The sequence below is a fragment of the Pseudorasbora parva genome, chromosome 24 (assembly GCF_024679245.1).
Source record: "Pseudorasbora parva isolate DD20220531a chromosome 24, ASM2467924v1, whole genome shotgun sequence".
In the NCBI taxonomy this organism is placed as follows: Eukaryota; Metazoa; Chordata; class Actinopteri; order Cypriniformes; family Gobionidae; genus Pseudorasbora; species Pseudorasbora parva.
In genome coordinates, this window is record NC_090195.1 from 26,670,181 (window position 1) to 26,694,961 (window position 24,781).

Below are 24,781 nucleotides of genomic sequence, written 5' to 3' on the forward strand. Positions count from 1 at the left end.
AAACTTCACTGTCTTATGTAAGCAACTTCAGAGTACCAAAGTAAAAGTCACTCATATATTCTAAACTACATAGCAACAATAATTTCACTGCCAAAACTACCAAGAAATGACACCAAAGATTTCCATAAATTACATAACTTCCACTGCATCTAAATCTTATCACATAAACAAAATATGACAGGATGGATACATCCTATTAAAATACATTTCTTTAAGTTTGGGAGGTAAACTGAAAGTTACTGGGATCAAGTTCTACATCTTTACAGTTGTTGTTTTTTTACAATTGCCATGACAACTTGTTTAATACTTTTAAAAAATGTCCTAAACTCTTAGCGTAGTCAGCACATCTGTCTGTGTGAGATACCTTCGACAGATTGTCATTTCTAATTTGACATAACGCTTTTGTTTGTTATATTGTTAAACTACAACAGAGTAAACTGAAATTAAATGTTTAAATTAAATGTAAATTAATTGTTAAAAAAATACTGTAAATGCGCAATTCAAGGTACAGCACTGCGTGCTTTGCGACACATGATGTCAATAAACGTCAACAAATTAAATGCTATAATGGAGAAATCAAGGCAGTGGCATACAGACAAGAGACATTTTAAAAAAGCTTGGCAAGATGAGTTTTTATTCACAAAAGTCAAATCAAAGGCAGTGTGTCTTGTTTGTAAACAGTCTGTTCCTTTTTTAAAAGAGTACAATGTCTGTAGTTATTATGAATCTGTATCATTGTGTATGTGGCATGAATGATATATTGAACACTTGGGGATTGTTGCCCATTTAATTGTTCATTAAAATGCAACACTTTACAAATAAAACTGCATTAGTTAATCAGAATAAAGTTGTTTTATTTTTATTTTAAATATTATGAAATAAATAAACCCATAGCAATTTTACAGTTTGATTGATTGGCCCATAGACCGTAGGAAAAAGTTAATCCACACTCCGGAGCAGAAGGGGGCGGTAATGCACATACATAAAATAACATAACCCGGATGTTGTAACGCAAATTTCTTAAAGCATGTTTCGCGATCATTTGTTGTTTTCGCGTGGTTTATTTGCAACTACAATGTAGGTTTTCATATTACATTGGCAGGCGGTCGGATGTATATCGACTTTGTGCAGAAGAGCTGGGTTGAGCAACGCCTGGGTGTTATTCCACTCAGTTATACGGGATTTTTCATGGACTATCTAAAGAGAGCCCAGTACATTTGTCTTGCTGTCTCACTTTAACCCAGAGCAACAAATTCGTTGAGGTTATTGTTTTTCTTTAGCTGCGCATAATGTCTTTAGCTGGAGCGCTGTGGTTTGCTGTTCAGGATGATTTATTTACAAACGGTATGTCTAACAACACATCACCCAGCATCAGCAACACGAAACAAGATAAACAACCCAACATCAGTGAACCCATCTCTGCGCCAGAGACAGACACGGTCTTGGACGGGCTGGATGATCGCATTCTGTTTCAGTGTTTACATCTCAATCGGCAGTGTCTGCGGTTCATCGTCGATTTCATCCAGGCCCGTTTAAAGAAGGACGTCTTTGCGCAGACCTCCTCAGAAGCAAACATTCTGGCCGCGCTTGCCTACTACGCACACGGGTCTTTTCCCAGTAAAATCACACAGCAGCTGGGAATAGATCAGGCAGCAGCGGGCGAGGCGGTGAATAGCATCACCAAACTCTTATCAGACCTGAGCCCGGATTTCATCACATTCCCGAACAGTTATAATGACCGCATGGGTGCCGCTCAAGCCTTTAAGAACCTCAGCGGCATTCCGCATGTGGTGGGAGTGTTGGGGTACCTTCACGTGAAGGTGAGCCCTCCGGTCGGGGAAGAGCACATGTATATGAACACTCTGGGTTATCATTCAGTCATGATGCAGGTCATATTCGACGTGGATGGGAATCTCTTGAGCCTGGAGCAGTGCTGTCCTGGAGGAACTCCGGAACAGACTGTTTGGGAAAACTCGGACATTGGCAGACAGTTCAGCATTTTTCAACATGGTCATACGTGGGTTGTTGGTAAGAATCTTTGAGAAATTTATTTTATATATAATAACCAGCGCTGAGTAGATCATTTACAAATTGCAGTCGGTTACTGTCTGATTTCAAAATTAGTTTACACGAAGTTAGTTACACATTTTAAATATCAATCTATTTTAGATTACTTTAAAAAAAATGTATTTAGATATTTAGTTTTAGTTAGTTTTTCCATAACTCGTTTATCACGTTGATTTGAATATGATATTCTTTAATATATTTAAATAAAATACAAAGTGAAAGAAAAAAATATAAATTTAGAACTTCACAAATATAAAATACAGTGCCTTGCAAAAGTATTCGGCCCCCTTGAACTTTGCGACCTTTTGCCACATTTCAGGCTTCAAACATAATGATATGAAACTGAAATTTGTTTGCACTGTGATTGTCTCAGAGGTCCGTTTAAAGCACATAGAGCATCATGAAGAACAACGAACACACCAGGCAGGTGCGAGATACCGTTGTGGAGAAGTTTAAAGCCGCATTTGGATAAAAAAAAATTCCCAAGCTTTAAACATCCCAAGGAGCACTGTGCAAGCGATAATATTGAAATGGAAGGACTATCAGACCACTGCAAATCTACCAAGACCTGGCCGTCCCTCTAAACTTTCAGTTCATAAAAGAAGACTGATCAGAGATGCAGCCAAGAGGCCCATGATCACTCTGGATGAACTGCTGAGATCTACAGCTGAGGTGGGAGACTCTGTCCATAGGACAACAATCAGTCGTATACTGCACAAATCTGGCCTTTCTGGAAGAGTGGCCATTTCTTAAAGATATCCATAAAAAGTGTCGTTTAAAGGTCCCATTCTTCTCGTGTTTTCGAAGCTTTAATTATGTTTACAGTGTGCAATATAACATGAGTTTATGTTTCGCGTGTAAAAAAACAGTATTTTTCACACAATTTACTTATCTGTATACCGCTGTTTTCTCTGTCCTAAAAGCGGCCTGATGATTTCCTTGTTCTATGAAGTCCCTCCTTCAAAAATACGTAACAAGTTCTGATTAGGCCAGCGCTTCCCGCGCTGTTATTGGACAGCAGCTTAGCACACTTTGCCCGGAAAGGTCCCGACTCTTACCATAACGCGTTCAATGTTATTGCAAAAATGTCTATATTGCCTTATCAATTTGTGCCGGAATCAGACCCGGAGAATATCGAAGAGGATCGATTACAACCTGCTCAGGAAAGACTTTTGCTGGATGTTTCAGAATGGTAAGCTGTCTATTCAGTAGTTTAAACTGATCATTACAAACACCAACAATCGATGGTGTCTGAATGAATTACTACACTTTTATATCCTAAGTTTTTCGGATTAGTTTCAATTACCATCTAACGTTAGTTAACAAAGCTAAACAGCGTTGCACTTTGTGTCATGAGTTACATAAACTGTTAAACGGACCAACTTAAATAATAAAATACACTTACCGGTTGTGGCTCATTAACAACGCCTTCTCCAGACAAAGGGAACTGCATCATCTTTTAAGAATAATCTTTCTGCGAATCCGGCATTAAACTGATTGAGATTGAGGAAGCAGTCCTCAGCAAAATGTGCTGCACATAGTTTCATTGATCTCTACGTACATCGTCCGTGGGAAGACAAAACAAAGGTGATTTGACTCCGGGATGAAAATAACAGCGTTTCAGTGGCATGGCGACAAACACACTCTACAAAAAAAACGCTTCCTATTCTAGGGCCCTATAAAATCCGTTTTATTTTTTCCTAAATTCCGTTTTATTTTTTCCCAAATTCCGATTTTTCCGTTTTAATTTTTGCAAATTCCGTTTTTTCCGTTTTAATTTTTGCAGATTCCTTTTTTTCCGTTAAAATGTTTGGCAATTCAGTTTTTTTTTTACCCTTTACTGTTATTTTGGTGAAAAAAGAGTGTGCTTTTAATGTTAATATAATAGAACATAAAACAAAAAATAGGAATGACCTTAAATTTACTGAGGTAACAAACATCACATTTACTTTTTAGGACAAATATGATATTTGGCATAACACTGCACTTCAAGTACTTCAAATATTAATGGTTATTAGCTTTAAACTTCCGGTAAAATAAATTATAATAGTTTATATAAGTTAAAATGAAAGTGCTCCAGTAGCTTTTTCTTTCAAGTATTTTTTTTTTAAAAAAGAACTAAAAAAAAAAAAATCATAAGAATCATCTTTTACATACAGTACTATTAAGTAAAACATTTAAAGCTGAAAATTAACATTAAAAAATAACATTTCACCATGAAATCATGTAGTGAATTGTTCTGTGTGTTTAACAATCACCATTATGATATCCAGAGCTGTGAAAAATAAAAATACACGAAAACACAACACTGCCAGAAGTTTTTCCCCCAACTTCAAAGGCCCCTTTAAATGATTAAAACTAGATGCTTAATTTTAACTTTAAGGTTACTTATCATGTAAACTACCCATAGGCTACAGCATGTTAAATGCATGTTTGGAACTGACTAACAGAGGGGAAAACGGTCGCATTTGCAACAGATATGCATTGCTGCCTAATGTGCCCATTATAAATCAAAGCACGAGATGACAGGGGTCGAGTAGAACACCGGAAAATCTGACAGAATGGACAATATTTGTCTGTCTGTGCAATACACGAGCCGCGGTTCAGGTGCGCGCGCGACCAATGCTGCCTGAGCACAACGAGCGCGCGGCTCCCGCTCTCTATACGCAAAGCTGCCTGCGCGTGCAGTGTGAAACCGCCGTTAGCGTGGAGTTTCTTAACTTTTTCGCTGCCGAAAGCAGAGCCGTGGAGACCAACTTCGCCATACTTTCATTGTTTTGAAGGGCGAGCTGAAATGACGGGAGGGGTTGTGTCACGGAGATTTGCTTCCCCCCGTCTGCACTTTCCTCAGACATACGTTCTTAACCCACACGACACAGAATTTCATTACAAATATGTACAATTCCGGAGAAATCTGCGTTAACACTAGATTCCGCGTTTATATGCAGATTCCGCGATTCCGTCCGCGATTCCGTGATCGCGGAAATTATAGGGCCCTTCTATTCTCGACCTGCGAGAGCAAAAGGACCACGCCCCTGAATTTGCGTGTTCTTGTGGGCGGAGGGTTCGTCAACAGACGGTTTTAGTTGCGTCATTAAAGCAGGAAGTGCAGGGCTGTAGTCCAAATCGGCCGTTCACTGTAGGCTTTGAAAGGGAACTTCTGTTAAATAAAATATCTCGCTTGGCATTGAACTTTGAGCTTTATAATTTTACAGGGATTATTTATGCTCTAACAGCAACATTACACACTAACTAAAGTTTGGAAGATGGAATCGCAAAGAATGGGACCTTTAAAGTTTGCCACAAGCCACCTGGGAGACACACCAAACATGTGGCAGAAGGTGCTCTGGTCAGATGAAAACGTTATGTTTGGCATAAAAGCAACACAGCTCATCACCCTGAACACACCATCCCCACTGTCAAACATGGTGGTGGCAGCATCATGGTTTGGGCCTGCTTTTCTTCAGCAGGGACGGGGAAGATGGTTAAAATTGATGGAAAGATGGATGGAGCCAAATACAGGACCATTCTGGAAGAAAACCTGATGGAGTCTGCAAAAGACCTGAGACTGGGATGGAGATTTGTCTTCCAACAAGACAATGATCCAAAACATAAAGCAAAATCTACAATGGAATGGTTCAAAAATAAACATATCCAGGTGTTAGAATGGCCAAGTCAAAGTCTAGACCTGAATCCAATCGAGAATCTGTGGAAAGAACTGAAAACTGCTGTTCACAAACGCTCTCCATCCAACCTCACTGAGCTCGAGCTGTTCTGCAAGGAGGAATGGGCAAAAATTTCAGTCTCTCGATTTGCAAAACTGATAGAGACATACCCCAAGCGACTTACAGCTGTAATCGCAGCAAAACGTGGCGCTACAAAGTATTAACTTAAGGCGGCCGAATAATTTTGCACGCCCAATTTTTCAGTGTTTGATTTGTTAAAAAAGTTTGAAATATCCAATAAATTTCGTTCCACTTCATGATTGTGTCCCACTTGTTGTTGATTCTTCACAAAAAATTACAGTTTCATATCATTGTTTGAAGCCTGAAATGTGGCAAAAGGTCGCAAAGTTCAAGGGGGCCGAATACATTCGCAAGGCACTGTATACATGAAGTGCATAGGGTTTCCCAGACAGGTTTGGGATGGAACTGCATGGGGTTCGTGAGTTTAATGAAAAGCTATTGTTAAATTAAAAACAAAACAAAAAAAAAATCACGGAAATCATTTTAAAATCAAATCAAAAGTTATAACACTTAGGCCTTCTAAAAAAAAAGATGAAATATTTGTTTACCTGCATGTGATGTGGCCTTTAACCATCTGAGAATTGTGAATCATTATTATTAACTTCATTGATGTTATTATTTATAACATAACACATTCATTTAAAATCTCAGGTCAAATAGGTTCAAGGGGAATTCCTGGATGCATGTAAATGTGTAATGACACAAATTTGTGGATTTGCCTTCCTAAAACAGCAGGGTTGCCAACTATTAAGTTTTGAATGGAGTGAGATTTTTATTTTTTATTTTTGGGGGCTGGTGAGGGTTGTGGATGGGATTGACACAAATAGAGATTTTAATCTTTATTCACTATCAGTTCATATTTATATACTGTAATGTACATATAAGGGAAACATATTTAGCTCATCCATTTTAAACTGAGAAATTAAGACATTTCTGAAGGATAATCTTACACTGAAGACTGGAGTAATGGCTACTGAAAAAAAAATCAGCTTTGCCATCATAGGAATGAATTGCATTTTAAAATTTATGAAAATAGAAAGGTAATTTAAATTTGTAATAATATTTCACACTGGAAGTTTTACTGGAATTTGGTCAAATAAATGCAGCCTGTGAGCATAAGAGGCTTTTAAAAAACATTTTAATTCTGTTTCAGATTCAACTGGTATTCTGAGCTATTTATGATTCCCTCAACTTGCTGCCATCACCATGCTTCTCCATGTGGGTATGGTGTTCTTTTGCTGATCTGCTGTTATTTGTGCGCCAAACATACGTTTTGCAACTTTTGCCACCAAGTTCAATCATGGTCTCATCCAAGTCCTGAAGAGTGAAACCAAAACGTTTTGAATGCCCCCAGGTTGCTAGATACAGTATTGGTCATAAACCCACCCTCTCTGTGTAATTGAATGGGACATGAGACAAAATAACCAATCAAATAAAGTGGTGTAGGTATGATGTCACTTTTTAGGCTAACCGGAAGTTAACATCACACTGGTTACCTCTACAAAAACCCAATATGATTCTCCCCTAGGCTTTTGGATTATCACAAAAAAAAAAAAAAAGCTATGAGTTCATCTAGTGTTTGATACGTACACGTTTTGTCCATCAAGATCATTTTCACAGATGAACTTTTGAGTTTACCTTTTTGCCGTGATGACATTTAATTTCTGTAGCCCTATTAATATATATATATACTTTTTTTTTTTTTTTCAAAATAAGTTCCTGTCATTTTAAGGAGTTTTTTTTTTTATCACGCTTACTTCATTTGAAGTGTTTTTTGTTTTTTGTTTTTTTTTACGGTGTCCGCGGGGTCTTAAAATGTATTAAAAGTGGATGAATCCATTTTGGGAAAATTAAGACCCTTGAAAGGTATTAAGTCTTAATCACGATTTTATGAGGTATTCAATTTTGTTCAAGCTTTGTCAAAAGAGTTTGACTCCAAAAAGTATTCATGAATATATTTATTTTCATCCCAATAAGTATTAAAAAATAACGGGGTGCGCAGTCTGAGATCGCCTCAGGGAGACAAGGATGGAAATTAGCACCCGCCACCAGACAAATGCGGGTGATTTTGAGTTGTGGCGGGTAAACTTGCTTCACCTACCGAGCGTACTGTTTCACCTCTTTGTAAACCTTGTTCAATGCATGCGAGTGCTGCCGTATGTTCGCATATGACCAGTCGCTTTCCCCGTACTCCCCCGTGTGAAGACGCCAATGAAGACTCGCGCACGCTGTGAGATCTGTCTCTGCGCATCATCCGAGAGCGCGTGCTCGTCTCACAGCGCACAAATATTGAGTTCTCTTTCAAGTCTTGCGCTTAAACGGACAAACTCACACAAGAAGTATGTCAACATGTCCATTTTGATGAGTATCCTAGCAGACGTGCCTCAAGTGAACTATGTAGAGTCGAGAAAGACGACTCATATCCTTTCATTAGGTCTAAAGGGGCAGTAGCCTTTACTGCTGTCTGTCAAACAAACAGTCCCTCCAGGATTTCACAATATTTTTTTGTAATTTTTGCGATCAATATGACTTTGTTTTTTTTAAATTATTAAAGGGGGGGTGAAACACTCAGTTTCAGTCAGTGTCATGTCAATCTTGAGTACCTATAGAGTAGCATTGCATCCTGCATATCTCCGAAAAGTCTTTATTTTTTTTATAATTATATAAGAAAGATGCGCTGTTCCGAGTCTTTCCGAAAAAAGCCGAGCGGGTGGGGGCGTATCGTGTGAGCGGAGCTAAATAATGACGTGTGAGCGCCGCTGTTATTGTGTTGAGTGCGTCGTAAAGCTGTGTCATCCCTAACAGCGGGAAAACTTTATTCAAAATAACAATATAGCTTTTAATCAGATACAGCCATACATCTATGATCCGGAATCAGACCCAGAGGCTGCAGTTGAACAGGAGCAGCAGCAAAAACGACTAGAGCAGGACGTCTCTATGTGGTACAAGTTATACACTAACTATATAATATGCTTAGCGGCTTGTGTTATTTACATATTTATACTTGAATTATATCGTCGTATTTTTGTCTTTGAAGGTGTACATGTGGGAAGTGCAGTTGTGCACGTGTGTGTGTGTGTGTTTACGCGGGGTTTGTGTAGACAATTGTAGTAAGCGGACTGGTTTTGCACGGCAGGCTAGTGTTTACATAGAAAGACACGGAATAGTAGCGCATTTGAATGAAGAAGCGTGCTTATTTAGTTCAACATATTTCCCCACTCTTTGTGTATTGTTGTTTGGAGTGCTTTTACAATACACAAACATAAAGTTACACATATAGTGGCCAGCTAAACAAATGTACACGCACTACACATCGCATGCTCCATTGATCAATTAACTATACGTGATCATGTTTGGGCTACTTGATGAGCATAGGCAAAAACACAGACATTTGAAGCAGTCTCACTCACCGCCTGCGGTTCTAACGTTGGGACCTTTATCGTTGGGACTGCTCCATCCTTCAGCATTAGGCGATCGGAAAATCCGGCGTCGAACTGGGCCTTGTTTATGAAACAGTCGGCACCGAAATGCAGTGAACAGACATAAACCTTTGCGCAACTCAGTTGCTGATCCGGAAAAGCAAATTACATCCACTGTTGCCTTAACGCGGGGTTTTTTGGCAATCTGTACAGGACTGTCTTGGTCTGGCAACCAAAAACGCACTTTTTTGGTGACATTGTTAATTTCTTGAAGTCACATCACCTGTGCAGCGCAGCCTACGAGCCCCGCTTTGATGGGCGTAGCCTGTTGCTTTCGCACTCTCTCTCACGCTCTTCCGGTAGAATTGTCCGTATGGCCCATACAAGGAAATTCCGAAATTTTAACGTCAAGTGGACCCATGATCGAAAAAAACTTGCCGAAACTTATGACTAACCGGAAGTAGTGTTTTTGACAAAGAAATACTCCCATCAAACGTCTACCTTAACTTTTGAAACTTTGTCTATGTTTAGTATGGGATTCCAAGTCTTTAACAGTGTAAAAAGATCAGTATGCATGAAACAGCATTTCACCCCCCCTTTAAGATACCACATTTACCATATTATGTATTATGTTAGATGCACAATAGTCATACACAACAATAGAACAAACAAACAAACAAAATCAACTCATCAGTTTGGGGAGGTTTATACTCGACGCGCAGACCCGGCATGATAAGACGTCTCAACCAGTTTTCCCTGAACTCGTGCTTCTTTGGTTGCGGAGCCGCACGCAAAGTTAAAAAAATGTACGTGCACACCGCCAAGCAAAATGGGGTCTCGCGCACTGGGGCCTCGTCTTGTCCTTTTTGCTGCGTGCTGCTCGTATGGACACGTCGGTATAAACCAGGCTTAAAGCTACACTGACATTGGCAGTTTGATAAATGTAAGTCAATTCTTCAGTTCAATCTTTGTGTGCTAAAAAGGCACATACGTTCCTGTATAGATAGCAATACACATTTTCTTTTGCCAAATAAATGAATACATTCCTTTTTTGCCAAATAAATTAAAAGCATGTCATCAATGTCTTCTCTTTTGCTGTAGCAAAATCTTACCTAGCTTTCCTCAGACATGGTCAAGTCAAGTTCAGTTTGTACATGATCACGTGATATAACAAAATTGGTTTAATACTGTATCCTAAATTGTGGATAATTATATATCATATGCTGAAGGAAATGTTTGTTAACGATTAAAATAAAAAACAACAACAACAACCGTGCAGAACCGAAAACCGTGATACGAACCAAACCGTGTTTTTTTTTTTTAACTGTGCTGCCTTTAATATGTACCTAAAACACAATCGTCCGTTGCAGTTTTCATCCATTTTATTTTATTTTTTTGGTTATTCAAGTGCATTTTTTGTTAACAGAGAGTCCATTTCTTGTATTTTTTTGTTGTTGTTTTGTTCATTTATTGTGGATATTTAAAATGTTTTCTGTTTTTAGTATTAAATAGTCTTTAGAAATAAAAGTTAATTTATCTTTGAAAAGGTGTACCTGAATTTTTTATTTTAAATGAAAATGGTCTCTGAGCAACAATATTATCGTTTATCGCAATAATTTCTTGGCCAATATATCGTCCAGCAAAATTTGTTATCGTGACAGGCCTATTTACACTATACACTGGCAAAACGGCACAAGAGGTTCTGACCCGGAAAAGGAAATAAAACGGTGTGATATGCAATGGATGCAGACAAAATGATTATTCAATGTTTTGCTCTCCGTAATATCTTTAAAGGTCAGCAAAAAATTGCTCTTGTGAGACGAAGAAAAAAGAGGAGAGCCCTTGATGCTTGTGATCGCGGTTTGTGTCCACCTGAGTTGACGTCACTTGCCTCCGTTTTTTTTTCAATGACATACGACTTTAATCCGATTTGACCGCTTACATGGCAGATGCAAATGCACATATCTGAATCATATCGGATTTATACCACAGTATAAGGGCCTGAGTGAGGCCTGAATCTGATTTGAGGATATTGGAATTCATGCTTTTTTTTTTTGTTTCCTGCTTGCAAGTACACGTCATATCCGATCTGCACCACATGAGAGGGGTAAATCTGAATTGGGTCACTTGAAGCATGAAGTGTGACTGCAAACAAATTGCAACCTTTTTTCCTGCTGGTGTGACTAAATTTTGAGGTTGCACTGGTGCCTCCATTATAGTGCCCAACTGATAAAAGCTGCTGTTTCTCTAACATATGAGAAACCTCAAATGGCAAATGAAACGGAAGCAGAGTGGATCTGCACTACTAGTTTGAGCTGTGCTGTGCAGACCGTTTATCAGTTTAGAGCAATAATATACCGCGTGAGCTCATACACAGGCTGCTCTCAATCACATGACACCGTTACTACACAGTGCTGGAAGATCTAGAATTTTAAACAGTGCTTTTTGCTACCAAGCGGCCTACACCTTTAAACTTTGTTTTACAAATCATCACATTACATTGAAAATAACATTACAAAAGTGTGAAGTAGGGCTGGGCGATATGGCCCCCCAAAAATTATCAAATTAGTCATTAATACATCACCAAAGACAAACAATTAACGTTATGATAGCGATCATGTACAAGTCCGATGTTTTAGTGATTATAGTTTGGTACAGTTAGCGTTAACTTGTTGTAAGTCACCCACCGCAACTAACAAGGTAATAAGCCTGTGTGTGAATGTAGTTAATGTAGATTTACCTCTGTGTTGGGCTCAATGTTATATGGAAGAACTTTGAAGAAGCAGGATCATTTAATAATTAAATTCCGTGTGGTGAACGTGAACCTATGATAAGCATGCAGTCCACGTACGTCGCTGTTTTATGTCGGATGGGATCGCCAAAATATCTCCAAACTACTGAAGTTAAGCGAACTAATTTGTCAAAGATATATTAGTCCTCCGAGCTGGTCGTGGGCTCTGAGTTTTCTTCAATATCGCTCATTTTTCTTGCTCCACTTCACTCCGATCCTCCAAGCCTGTCAGCCACTGACTGTAAACAGCAGCGCATGCAGCACCCAGAAGCCTGGTCTGCAATACGCATGCCGCGTAAGCATTATATCGAGAATTTATCAAACTGTTATTATCGTTTTATCAAGGAAAATTATACCGTGATAATTATCGTCATCGTTTTATTGCCCAGCCCTAGTGTGAAGCACTTGAAAGAAGTGCTTAGCTAACTCTCAAAAGGTTGAACGAACCCTGAGATGAATAATGATAACATTCAAAACCAAAATACCATGGGGTGTAACTAAATAAAATCAATGATGAATGCTGGTGATTTGTGGACTGAAATGCAATGTGTCTCTTTGTTTCCAGGTCAGTGCTCTTTGATCAGATATCTATGGTTTATTACTGAGAATTCTGTACTAAACGCTTCCCAATCATAGACTGTAAAAAAAATATGGACGTAGTGTGCGTGATGTCACCCATAGGATTCTGAAGAGCCGTTCTGAGGCGTAAAGTAGAGATGAGCTGACCGTTGCCATCTTGGCAGTGCGTCACAGCCAGATAACAGAAAATGGGAGAAGAGGCGGGGCGTGGGCAGAGCTGAGGTGACGCAAAGACTAACAGACAGCGGATAAATTCACCCCACTTACAGTTGTCATGAAGGACAAAATTAGCTGTATGGACAAAAACCACAATTTGTACCAGCTATAAACATGTTTTTTTCTGCTGTGAAGTGCGGCCTTTTAACATGGGGCTCAATGAGATTCTGCCCCCTTCTGCAACCTGTCCCTAGTGGCCAGTCGATAAATTTGGTGCAGTTTAAGTCACTTCCGTATTACGCTTATATTTATGCATTTGGCAGATGCTTTTATCCAAAGCCACTTACATTGCATTCAAAGTACACATTTTTACATCTTGATCTCCCTGGGAATCGAACCCATGACCTTTGCATTGCCAGAGCCATGCTCTACTGTTTGACCTATAGGAAAGCTATTAGCTTCAAGAGAAACTGGGGGAGATTGTCGCTTGTTCCCAGTAGATCTTGCAGTAGCAATGTTATTTAACCACTTCAGCTCTGCAGCACATTTTGCATTTTTTTGAGAATTAGGAATATCTGAATTTAAAAGAGCGCCCTACCCACATACATTGGAGTAAATTGATAAAAATGGTCTCATTTTACAGAAAAAACTAAATTTAAATAAACTAAATAACTCCGACTCATCTGCATTGACATAAACTGGCCACTAGGAAAATCGAAAAGAAGGCTCCGCCTCTTCAACTTTGTAAAGGGAGATCTCGGGCTCTGATTGGTCTAGAATCATGATCCACATGTCTATAAAGAGCTGAGATTCTCAGCTTTTATAGCATGATGCAATATGTGATGACATCATCAAAAATCGTGGCTAACACCGACAATCAAAACTAACAATAATAAGAGTATTTGTCTGCATCACATGTTTTGATCTGGACATCGGTGACATTTTACAGTGTCATTTGGCCGTACTTGCTCACAGACATGTAAAAATAGTCTCATTTTGAAGCAAACAACCTAAGGAACAAGCTGATATAGGGTTTGAGGCTAGTAGCTTTACAACGAGTTTGTGATCCGAACAGGAATATGACTCATGTGTTTGCTTGTTCAAAGGAGTCATTTCCATCTTTGTGATTCTTTGTGATTCTTTCTGACGGAATTCAGACCGTATTATTTTCTTCTATGTAATATAAATGCAGAAGTTATTGGGTTATTAAGAAAGCTGAGGTTCTAATCTTTCAAATGATACCATATATGTCTAGTTTTGTGGTGCACGAGTTATAGATTTTTAAAAAAGATTATGATGATGCAATTTTGGACCCACCGGTGGGTCCAAGAGGGGGTGCAGAGCTGAAGTGGTTAAAAAAGACATGAAATTGCAACTATAAACAGAAGTTGGTGGCAGAGGAGCACTTAATGACTTATTATTAGCAATTTCCACTTCTTAATATTTGGAGAGAAAAAAAGGATGTCACAAAGTCTCATGAAAAACACAAATTTTTCTTCAAATTCTGATTGAATTACCCAGAAATCAAATGAAAAGTGCTTCGTTTATAATCACTGGAGCTAGCGAGTTCAGTGTAATACTATAAGGGAACAATGGTATATTTAATAAGAGTATAATATTTAATTGGTTTTTGCACATTACTGTTGTTAACGTAATTGTATCTGCATAATAATTTAGAATCAATCAGTGCTTAAATGTTTTTGAAATTCCAATTAAAAAAACATGTAATATTATTAGTAACATCACTTATTAACAAAACAACGCAAAACATTAGTCATTGTTTGATTAAATTAACTTTGATACATTTTCCTCTGGGTGCCACTGCTCTGAACTGTTATAAACCCTGTAGCAGCTTGCAACCGAGAAGATATCAGAAATTGTTACATCAGTAAAAATTGTACATCAAGTACATTAGATTTATTTTGTTAATCACTTCAGATCTCTTACAGTTCAGGTAAAAACAGTACCCACTTATAGTAACAGTACCAGCACATACCCAATTATAAAAAGGTGTGCATGCTCATGCAAATTTGGTTTCTTTATCTATCTTTCTCTGAAATGTCATTGCATAGTACGTTGTATGGTTTTTACATATAAAGGTGCTGATTCATCTGTGTTTAATTTTTTTCATTAAAAAAACAGCAGTTTTATCAGGGCTGTGTAATGGCTTCCTGGAATACATTATTTTGGGTCAGTCATGGAATTCAACTGTCAAATATTTCAGAATAATGACAAACCTAACTTGACTACAATACTGTGATCATGTGTCGTCTTTCCACAGTCTCTACAAGTAACTAATACAGTTTAAAACTATAAAACACTCTCTTTGTTCCCCACAGGTAGCAGAAGTCTTTTAGGATGTGGGCATGTGTTGACCCCTGTAGAGGCCTTTCGCATCAAAAACAACGCAGCCCTGCGATTCAACAAAGCACACGCTCAGCTACATGGCCGTGCGCAACAGGTCTTTGGCAGTTTGAAAAGTCGTTTCCAGTGCCTGCGTGACGTTGGCCCCATTCAGTCGCCCGAGTCAGTGGCATACAGCATAAAAGCCTGCTGTGTCCTGCACAACATCTGCAAGAAGTTCTCTGTGCCGTTACCTTTGGATTTTAGCGCAGAGCCGCTCCATCCACCATCAGAGGTGGTAAACATCTTGGCAGAGCAGCCATTTGACTACATGGAAGACACTAAAGAGGAGATGATAGAAATGTTTTTTAATGCTGCAGAAGATGGAAACGAATGAGATGTGACCAGATGTGTGAAAGAACAGTTAGAAGCCAGAATCATTTATATGAATGAAATGAACACAGACAGATGCATGCTGTAATGCCAGTTTATTCTTCATATTCATAAGCTTTATTCAGTTAGTCAATAATTGATAAGTTAATGCTAATAGACTAATATTTGTTAACAAGTGATAAAAATAAAAACAAAATGTTGTCAATGGAAGGCTTTAAACCAAGCTCGCCAAATACAAGTCTGTTACAAGGAAAAGTATTGTAGTGGTAACATAATTTCAGCTGGTAATACCATGGTACTTTAACAGACATCATGAATACAGACTGATTATGTATACCAAACATTGTAGTACTATATCCAAAAAAAAAATGTAATACCTGGTACAGTTTTTTTAAATATATAATTTGTAAGTTAATTACTTACAAATTGCTTATGTCTGGAAACGTATCACATTTTGCCAGGTTAGGAAACAATGTAAATTAGTTTTTCTTCGGGTCGTTTACACATTTCATTCTCAACTAAAAAATGAAAACTCTTTGTGTGTTTGGCTGTTCATTTGCACGACGAGAGTTTTGGGGGCCTGAAAACTTTTGTAAAACGGGTTATTCTACCGTTATTCTTTCTGTATAAACTACAAAAATGTGAATTAGAAACGGTGACTTCAGCCACATTCTAGAGGTGTTGTGTAGCATATGTATATGATTATAGGATTCTTCATTAAGATAGCTCAGTATTTGTACAATATTAACAGCAGTTGAATTTAAATGTTGAAAGTTAAGTGCTTAAATTTCAGTTCTTACTAAAGTGATTTGTAGTGCAAAAAAAATAAAATAATGGCAAACACCAAAAGCAGTAACTCGCTTAAAGGGGTACTTCAGCGCTGGGAAGATGAATCTGTATTTAAATAAGGTCATTAATGTAGTAGAAGTGTGAAATATTTTTTTAATTTGATGCTTTCTAGACTGAGAACAGGCAGAAAATGTGTTTTGTCTCATGGGGATGAAAGACAATTCCCAGAATGCTTTGCTGCCTTCGAGGCCACTCCCAAAGCCACCACTTCTGAATCACTAGATCACTTTCACCACGTTCATTTTCATAAAATCAGTTCAGTTAGAGAACAGGCATTACAATGTACTACAAGTGTCTACTCTTCAATATGTGATTTAGCCGCTGAGGGAGTGTCACAGCATAAACACTGCAGGAGTCAACTTATATACATTCGTGATGAGCTGAATGAGCTCTTGTGATGAGAGCTGAGGTAAACACGACTGCACTCGCAGCATAGATTCACAGCGCATGTTTCGTCTTGCGCGTTTTCAGAACATGCCTTTGGAAGATTAACTTTCATAGGAATTAATTTGAGAAGTTGAAACACTTTGCTCCGCCGGCCGCTCCGTTTACATTAGGGGTGTAACGATTCGTTTTAACAAGGATTCCATTCGTATCACGATTTGAGGTTGTTGATACGATTCGAGGACGATATTGGTTCATTTAGAACGATACGATCTGAAACGATTCAGTGACTTGAAATCAATTCAGGAACTTTTTAGCCAAAAATTTAAATCAATGTGACTGAAATATAGGCTACGTGCAGGTGAAATTTCTAGGTTCCTGTTGTGTCTTTTAAGGGAATCAGATATCAATCAATTATGGATTTAAACAAATAAGTAAACGATTAATGGCAAATGTGTTCTCATTTTATTTGAATAAAGTGCAACCAACAGTTTTGGTTGAATTAACAGGAAGTTAACCTTTTCTACTCTTATTTTCAATAAAAGTACAGTAAGTGCAACCAACATACTAATACTAGCCTACTTCTGCTTGTTTTTCAACATAAAAATATATTACAATAATAATATCAAAAATAAAGTGCAACTAAAATCTCTTTAGGTTTAATTAACAGTAGGTTTACCTGCTACTTTTGCCGTTGTTTTTCAACATAAAAACAACACAAATATAATATTAATATCCAAAATAAAGTGCAACCAACATTTCTTCAGGTTGAACGAGCAGTGGCTGAACCTGCTACTACTACAAACAGCAAGCGACTTATTAAGAACATCTCCATCTTTTCTAAAGTGTTTCCACGCACTGGACCGCGATGGTGGCTGGATAATTTCTCGCTCGTTGGCTTCTCCTCTGCCATCCGCCATGCTAGGTTTTGTTTTCTTTGCGCTGCTGCTGGCGTGTGCGGCTGACGTCACATATAGGCTGACTCTATGATGTCTATGGGCAGACTGAGTAATGTTTAACACTTTTATCATTAAAAGAGCTAAGAAAAAATATCCGTAAAAAGTCTGACGTGCTTAAATCAAATGTGTTATTTCCTATTATCGATACAATCGATCGATTACATTTTAAAACGCTATTAGATCGATATATGTCGTCCGGAAGGCCAGCTTGCCGAGCACAGATCGATGTAGTTGGATCATAGGAATATAAATAGATACATCGATGTAGTAGATGAATCGTTACACCCCTAGTTTACATGAATGCCTGAGGCTGCTGAGTGTGATCTCCCATCCCCCATGCGTGAGTTGAAAACTTGTGGAAATGGCTCCCTCTGCTGGTTTTAGTCTTTAGCCTCTGGCCAAAAATTCCCCTGACGCAAATATCATCAATTTGCGTCATCAGAGGAATTTTTCCAAAAATTAAATGCATAAAATCTCTTGTCTCAGAGGGGTATGAGGAGGGGGAGCACAATCATTCGAATATACTCCAGGGTTTCTACTGATACAAAGCCATATTAGCCTGACAAGCCAGACCCACATCAAGATGTTTGGTCTGGAAACTCACCATAGACAATCTCAGTTCCGAGGGGCGGGATAAACGGTTGTCTTTCAAACTCCCTCTGCACGCGATAGGATAGCACTACACCAACCAGAGCAACGAAGGTTAAACAGAGCTCGCTGACTGATTAAACATTCGCCGTATCCAGTCGGCTAAACTCCGAACACATCTTCCCTTTTTAAGAATGACTTCAGTGCCGTTCTTTGTTCTTTTCTCAGAGAAAAGCTTAACTCCAAGTCTTCCAGAGTCGCGGTCAGAGCTGATTCGAAAGACCGCCGCCGTTCGCCAGTTTCTGTTTTAACAAGCGCAAACGCAACTCGGGCGTCGTCATTATGGCCCCGCCCGCCGACTCTATACATGATGTGATTGGGCCGTCCATATTTTGAGGAACACAGCTCAGAATGGTATTGAGAGTGCCTAGACGACACTTGCGGGCAAATTAAATTTGCTGCCGCTAGGGTGCGTCTAGATTTCTAGGCTAAAGCCATATGGTAATCGCTGAAGTAACCCTTTAATATTTCATGTTTCCAGATCTTTATGTTGCCAAATATTCTTTGGTGGTTCTGGAACAATGTTTCTATCAAACAATCAGCCCTTGTTCTAACACCATCACTCTGTAAAATTTCACGGGCAAAATCCAGTCATTTCGGTAGGAATTCACTTAATCGAGAATTTTCTTTGAAGGCGAGTGTTTTTCCAATCCAGATTCAACAGATTCAAGTTAGTCACATGCCTGATTTGAAAGTGACTTAAATTTGACTGAATTAGTGGCTGAAATATCCCTTAACGTGACTACATCTTAAAGGGCTTGATAATTACTCATTGTAATTATCCTACCCTCATGTCATTCCAAACCCATAAGACTTTCTCATCTACGGGAAACAAAAGGAAGATATTTTTGATAATATCCGAGACCTCTCTGACCCCTGGATAGACTGCAACATTATTAAGACTTTCAAGGCCCAGAAAGGTAGTAATGACATTAAAATAGTCCATGTGACTCCAGTGGTTCAGCCTTAAAGTTATGAAGTGATGCAAACAAAACAAAAAAAACTTTATTCAACAATTTCTTATTTTCAACATCAGTCTCCTACGCTGTTCACGTAGTAAACACAGTGCAATGCTTTCTGGGTTCTACATCAGAACACCGGCTCACTATTGGCTGATGCTGTTCACATGAGCACAGCGATGCATGCGTGTGATGCTGACGCGGGAGCTGGCCAATACAGAGCCGGCGGTTTGACTTAAAACCCGGAAGCGTGTTTTGTGTTTACTACGCGAATAACCTAAGAGACTGACATGAAAGAGAAGAAAATGTTTGAAGCGTTTTTGTGTTTTTTCAGACTGATCTCATGAAATTGCATATGTTTGATACATCAATTCATATGCAATTTTGGCATGCTATCAAGATGCATAATCGCTTTTTAGCATGTTTATCAATGCCACTTTCATTATATCCCCCTACACGGCCCCTACCCCTAAACCTACCCATCACATACACAAACATGCACACACACAGCCCCATGCCCCTAAACCTACCCATCACAAGACACATTCTGCATTTTTACATTTTCAAAAAAAACATAATTTAGTATGTTTATGTATCCATTTACCTTGTGGACACACATAATGTATCCTTACGGTGTAGACATATACACGGAATCACATGGCGTAGACATACACGCGGAAGTGATGGTTCGTTTCGGTGTAGACGTTCACGCAGAATCACAGGGGGTAGACATACACGCGGATAGCTTAAAATGTGTACAGATAACACGCCACTTGGCTTTAGAAAGTGCTGTGTATGTTTACGCAAATTCATGATGACGTTGTTTTTTTTAATCTTACACAAAAAGTATTCTAAGGTTGAACCACTTTAGTCACATGAAATATTTTAACAAATAGTCTTTTAACACAAAGTTTTTAAGTTTTACTACCTTTCTGGGCTTTGAAAGTGTTAACAACATTGCAGTCTATCGGGGGTCAGAAAGCTCTGGATATAAATAAAAATATCTTAATTTGTGTTCCGAAGGTTTGCTTAATGACAGGATTTTAATTTTTATGTAAACTTATCCCTTTAACCCTCAAATCTGACAGGTATTTTTGGAATACAAAAGTATCAAGAAATCAAAAATGTTGGAAGAATCTTTTTGTGTTCTTTTTATACAACAATGGTTCACAGTAGTCATGACAAACAAACATGTATTTCCTTCCCCTGCAAGCTCTCAAAAAACATTCTCGATTGTACATTTTTAAAATAATTTACTTCAGGGTTGCCCAAATCCTTACTGTTACTGGAGATCTACCTTTTCCAGCAAATTTCAGCTCCAACTCTTTCAAAAACACATCCGGGCTGCGTCCAAGATGGTATACTTTCTTGGGTAGGTACTTATTTTGATTTAGTAATTACTACATGACAACGCATTACATTCTGTATAGTATGAATGTGTGTATTATGAATGTAATGAGGACGTACTATGCGTTCACCATGCTGTCTTTATCATGTGACCTACCATCGTCAGTTGCATCGCTTCACTGCCATTCACAAATCTTGGCATAACGGAATAGTGAAGTGTCCTTCGTCTGCACACTTCAGAATCCCCTCAGAACTAGTAGGTCCTTTTTTATCTGCTATTTAATGAGTACTATGCATTTCGAAATACTTATTTTGTATTAAAGGTGGGATAAGTGTTATTTCAAAACCGTTTTAGAAAAAGGAAACGGGCCGAGTGGAATAACAAACTTGTAGCCAATCAGCAGGTAAGGGCAAGGGGGTAATCTAGCACTCGGAAAGCGTTCCACCCATAGGGGCTGCCATTGCTAACCAAGCCATCACCTGCTGTTAGCATCCCATTGACTCCCATTCATTTTTTAGTCACTTTGACAGTGAAGAACTTTACATCTGAGGCGTTTAAAGACTCAATTTGTCCATTGTTTATTTCTAAAGAAACATGACAATGCATAAAAGGCTCCATTACCTTGTATCTTACACTATCGCCCCGTAGAAGCTGTTTTTGTAAAAATAGGCTAACGATTGCGTCATAACCAACGAGAAATTGAGAAATTACCGTATAGACCTGAGGAGACGCTCGCAAGCAATCTTTTACTGTCTATGAGACAGTCGGGGGGACGTGGAGACATAAAGTCTGATAAAGTCAAGGGAGAAGAATGGGGAGAAGCCCATAGTGAGCCAAAAGCAACGGGAGAAAATATTTAAACAACGGGATTCAGATTTCACTTTCCACAACTACTAGAAGACCTACAGCTGTCAGACAGGAGGCTCACGTCACATCTATGTCGTCAAGCTCAGTCTGAGCCTGCGCAGTTCGCTCAGCCATCAGGAAATGAGTGCTCCTTTACTGACCTCCCTTTCCGCCGTTGAAGTCAATGGGATAGCTCTGTCCATTTCTTTTACTGTCTATGGGTAAGGGGCGTGTCTACTATTGATGGTGAGAAGAGCGCTCGCTCTCGCTCTGTGTACGTCATTATTCAAAACACACGAGTCACACATGACAAACATTAGCCGAGAACTAGCCTAATATATGCTGCTTGACTATGCTCGTGTGTCATGTTCACTTGTTAGTCCATTTGCGATCGTACTGTGGCTCACTTCAGCGATGATAAAGACCCGTTCATTTCCACACCGTATGGAGCGCCTAAATCTCCTCACTGTGTGCTACAAGCATCAGCTCACACAATGTCTCCAACAAGTAAGATACTATACTCCTTATATATGTTTGCTTACTCTTTTCATGATCGATATAACCCTAATCCAGTCATAATTGTAATATGTCGTTAGCTGGACTGTCGTGCTTGTGTTCTATAGAGTTGTTCATGAGAACAGTTTGATCGCTATCTCTAATCTTGTCATAATTGTAATATGTCGTTAGTTAGACTGGCTCGTGCTATAGAGTTGTTCATGAGAACAGTGTGTGATTTTGTGATCGCTATGACTCTACTCTTGTCATAATTGTAATATGTCATTAGCCGGACTGTGTGCTCGTGTACTATCGAGTTGTTCATGAGAACGGTTTGTGTTTTTGTGATAGAAGGTATGACTTTTTCATTGAATATTCGACCTGGATTAGATACACAGAGATTCTGCCATAGCCGTTGATGCCTCTGGGTTACGTATGTGTGGGGCGGCGCTATCAAAAAAGGGGCGAGACCCTTTTGGGGGTAGGGGCGTGTTTGTTTTGGTGATTTGAAATATCGACAGCGGTTACCAGATAGCACTTACTCCCCCTTTAATACTTCACATTCTTTATTGTCTACTGTATGGCTGTGATTTCGGATGCAGCCATAACCTTCTGGAACGCTTGAGAATTACATACAGGTGTTGTTAGATGCAGGTAGGAAAAGGATTGGGCAACACTGATGTAAACAACACAATTTTTGTCTGAAGAAGCTTTTCTTTTAAAGCTTATTAAGGAACAGAAAGCTGAGAATAAATGCCACTGGCATAACAGAAAAATATAGTGGAAAAATACTTCAATTGATGTTTATGGTGTTAAGCATTCATAATTGGTCATGGTTTTAGCATTCGTCTGAAACAAATCAAATTCAGCTATGTTAAATAAATACTTTTTTAATAATTTTAACACGACAAATGTATCATTGTTTAAAGGTAATGTGCAAAATAAGCAGCATTAAGTACAGCTCAAGCTAAAATTAAACATAATAAAAAACAAGGCTATTTACACAGCTATTTAGATAAATAAAGATTGGCAGTTACGTTTAAATGGTAAACTCTTTGTAAAAAAAAAAAAAAAAAAAAAAAAAAAAAAATTGGTAAAAGCTTTACAGCTTGGGCTCAAATTACCAGTATCATTTAGTCCTGTTACCAGTGTTATTATTATTATTAATTGTTATCATTATTATTATTATTATTATTTTTAATAAAATAATTACAACCAATGCTGTGAAATATTTCATTCAGGGTGTTTTAAAATAAATTTGCCAATGTGGCTTCATGACTGTACTGACAAATTCCATGACTTTTTGATCTTACATTAATATTATAAGAACATGGTTTTGCTAACCACACATGAATAATGTTACATTTTGAAATGTTCTTCTATTTTTGCTCATATATTACTTCCATTTTCATATTGTTTTAACGCAATTGCGTTGACGTAGATCATGTCTGTGTTTTCATAGAGAGGCTCTGACTTATCCACGGCTTTGGGTTGCAGAGAATCCATGATGCACTGGTGCAGGAACACGTACTGAGACTGTAAGAGACAGAGAAGAAGCGTAAGACATTTGAAGAGGGCGAAATGTGTCTTCCCTACTGAGATGCAAACTCAATCAAAAGAAGCATGCCTTAGATTAATTAATACTTACAGGGCTTACCATTTTACACATTTTATGTTTACAGCCTTATTCCAAAATGGATTCAATTCATTCATTTCCTCAAAATTCTACAAACAATACCCCATGGCGATGTGAAAGGAGTTTGTTTGAATTTTTGGCTAATTTATAAAAAAATAAATAAAATAAAAAAGCACATGTACATAAGCATTCACAGCCTTTGCTTTATACTTTGCTGAAGCACCTTTGGCACCAATTAGAGCCTCAAGTTTTTTTGAGTATGATGCCATGAGCTTGGCACACCTATTTTTGGCCAGTTTCTCCCATTATTTTTTGCAGGACCTCACAAGCTTCATCAGGTTGGAAAGGGAGTGTTGATGCACAGCCATTTTCAGATCTCTCCAAAGATGTTAAATCAGGTTCTTTTCTGCGCTCTGGCAGGACCACTCAAGGACATTCACAGAGTTTTCCTGTAGCCACTCCTTTGTTATCTTGGCTGTGTGCTTATGGTCATTGTCCTGTTGGAAGATGAACCTTCACAGAGCAGGTGAGCAAGTTTTCTTTAAGGATGTCTCTGTAAATTGCTGCATTCATATTTCCCTTGATCCTGACTAGTCTCACAGTTCCTGCTGCTTAAAAACATCCCCACAGCATGATGCTGCCACCACCATACTTCACTAAGAATTTTGTTTCTCATGGTCTGAAGTCCTTCAGGTGCCTTTTGGCAAACTCCAGGTGGGCTGTCATGTGCCTTTTACGGAGTTGCTTCCGTCTGGCCACTCTACCATGCAGGCCTGATTGGTGGTGTGCTGCAGAGATGGTTGATCTTCTGGAAGGTGCTCCTCTCTCCACAGAAAAACGAAGCTCTGTCAGAATGACCATCAGGTTCTTGGTCACCTCCCTGACTATTAGGCCCTTCTCCCCCGATCGCTTAGTTTGACCGGGTGGCCAGCTCTAGGAAAAGTCGTGGTGGTTCCAAACTTTTTACATTTACAGATGATGGAGGCACTGTGCAGACTTTCAATGCTGCAGAAATGTTTCTGTACTCTTCCCCAGATCTGGCCTCTATACTATCCTGTCTCAGAGGTCTGCAGACAATTCCTTGGACTACTTGGGTTGGTTTGTGCTCTGAGATGCACTGTTAACTGTGGGACCTTATATAGACAGGTGTGTGCCTTTCCCAA

General features: G+C 38.7%; 2 protein-coding genes across 2 annotated transcripts in view; one reads left to right on the forward strand and one right to left on the reverse strand.

Annotated features, from left to right (window-relative positions):
• Positions 1 to 1,002: 1,002 nt before the first annotated feature.
• On the forward strand, positions 1,003 to 16,028 carry si:dkey-197c15.6 (putative nuclease HARBI1). The gene is made up of 2 exons (XM_067434514.1): positions 1,003 to 2,028; positions 15,098 to 16,028. Exons 1-2 carry the CDS (start codon positions 1,290 to 1,292, stop codon positions 15,496 to 15,498), a joined length of 1,140 nt encoding a protein of 379 aa, XP_067290615.1. The 5' UTR covers positions 1,003 to 1,289; the 3' UTR covers positions 15,499 to 16,028.
• Positions 16,029 to 23,156: 7,128 nt separating this feature from the next.
• The window catches only part of ptprh (protein tyrosine phosphatase receptor type H), a 67,371-nt gene continuing 65,746 nt past the window's right edge, over positions 23,157 to 24,781 (reverse strand). Inside the window, exon 19 of the mRNA XM_067434513.1 lies at positions 23,157 to 23,518. Coding sequence (XP_067290614.1) covers positions 23,372 to 23,518 — 147 coding nt within the window. The 3' untranslated portion in view covers positions 23,157 to 23,371. The remainder of the gene's footprint in view (positions 23,519 to 24,781) is intronic.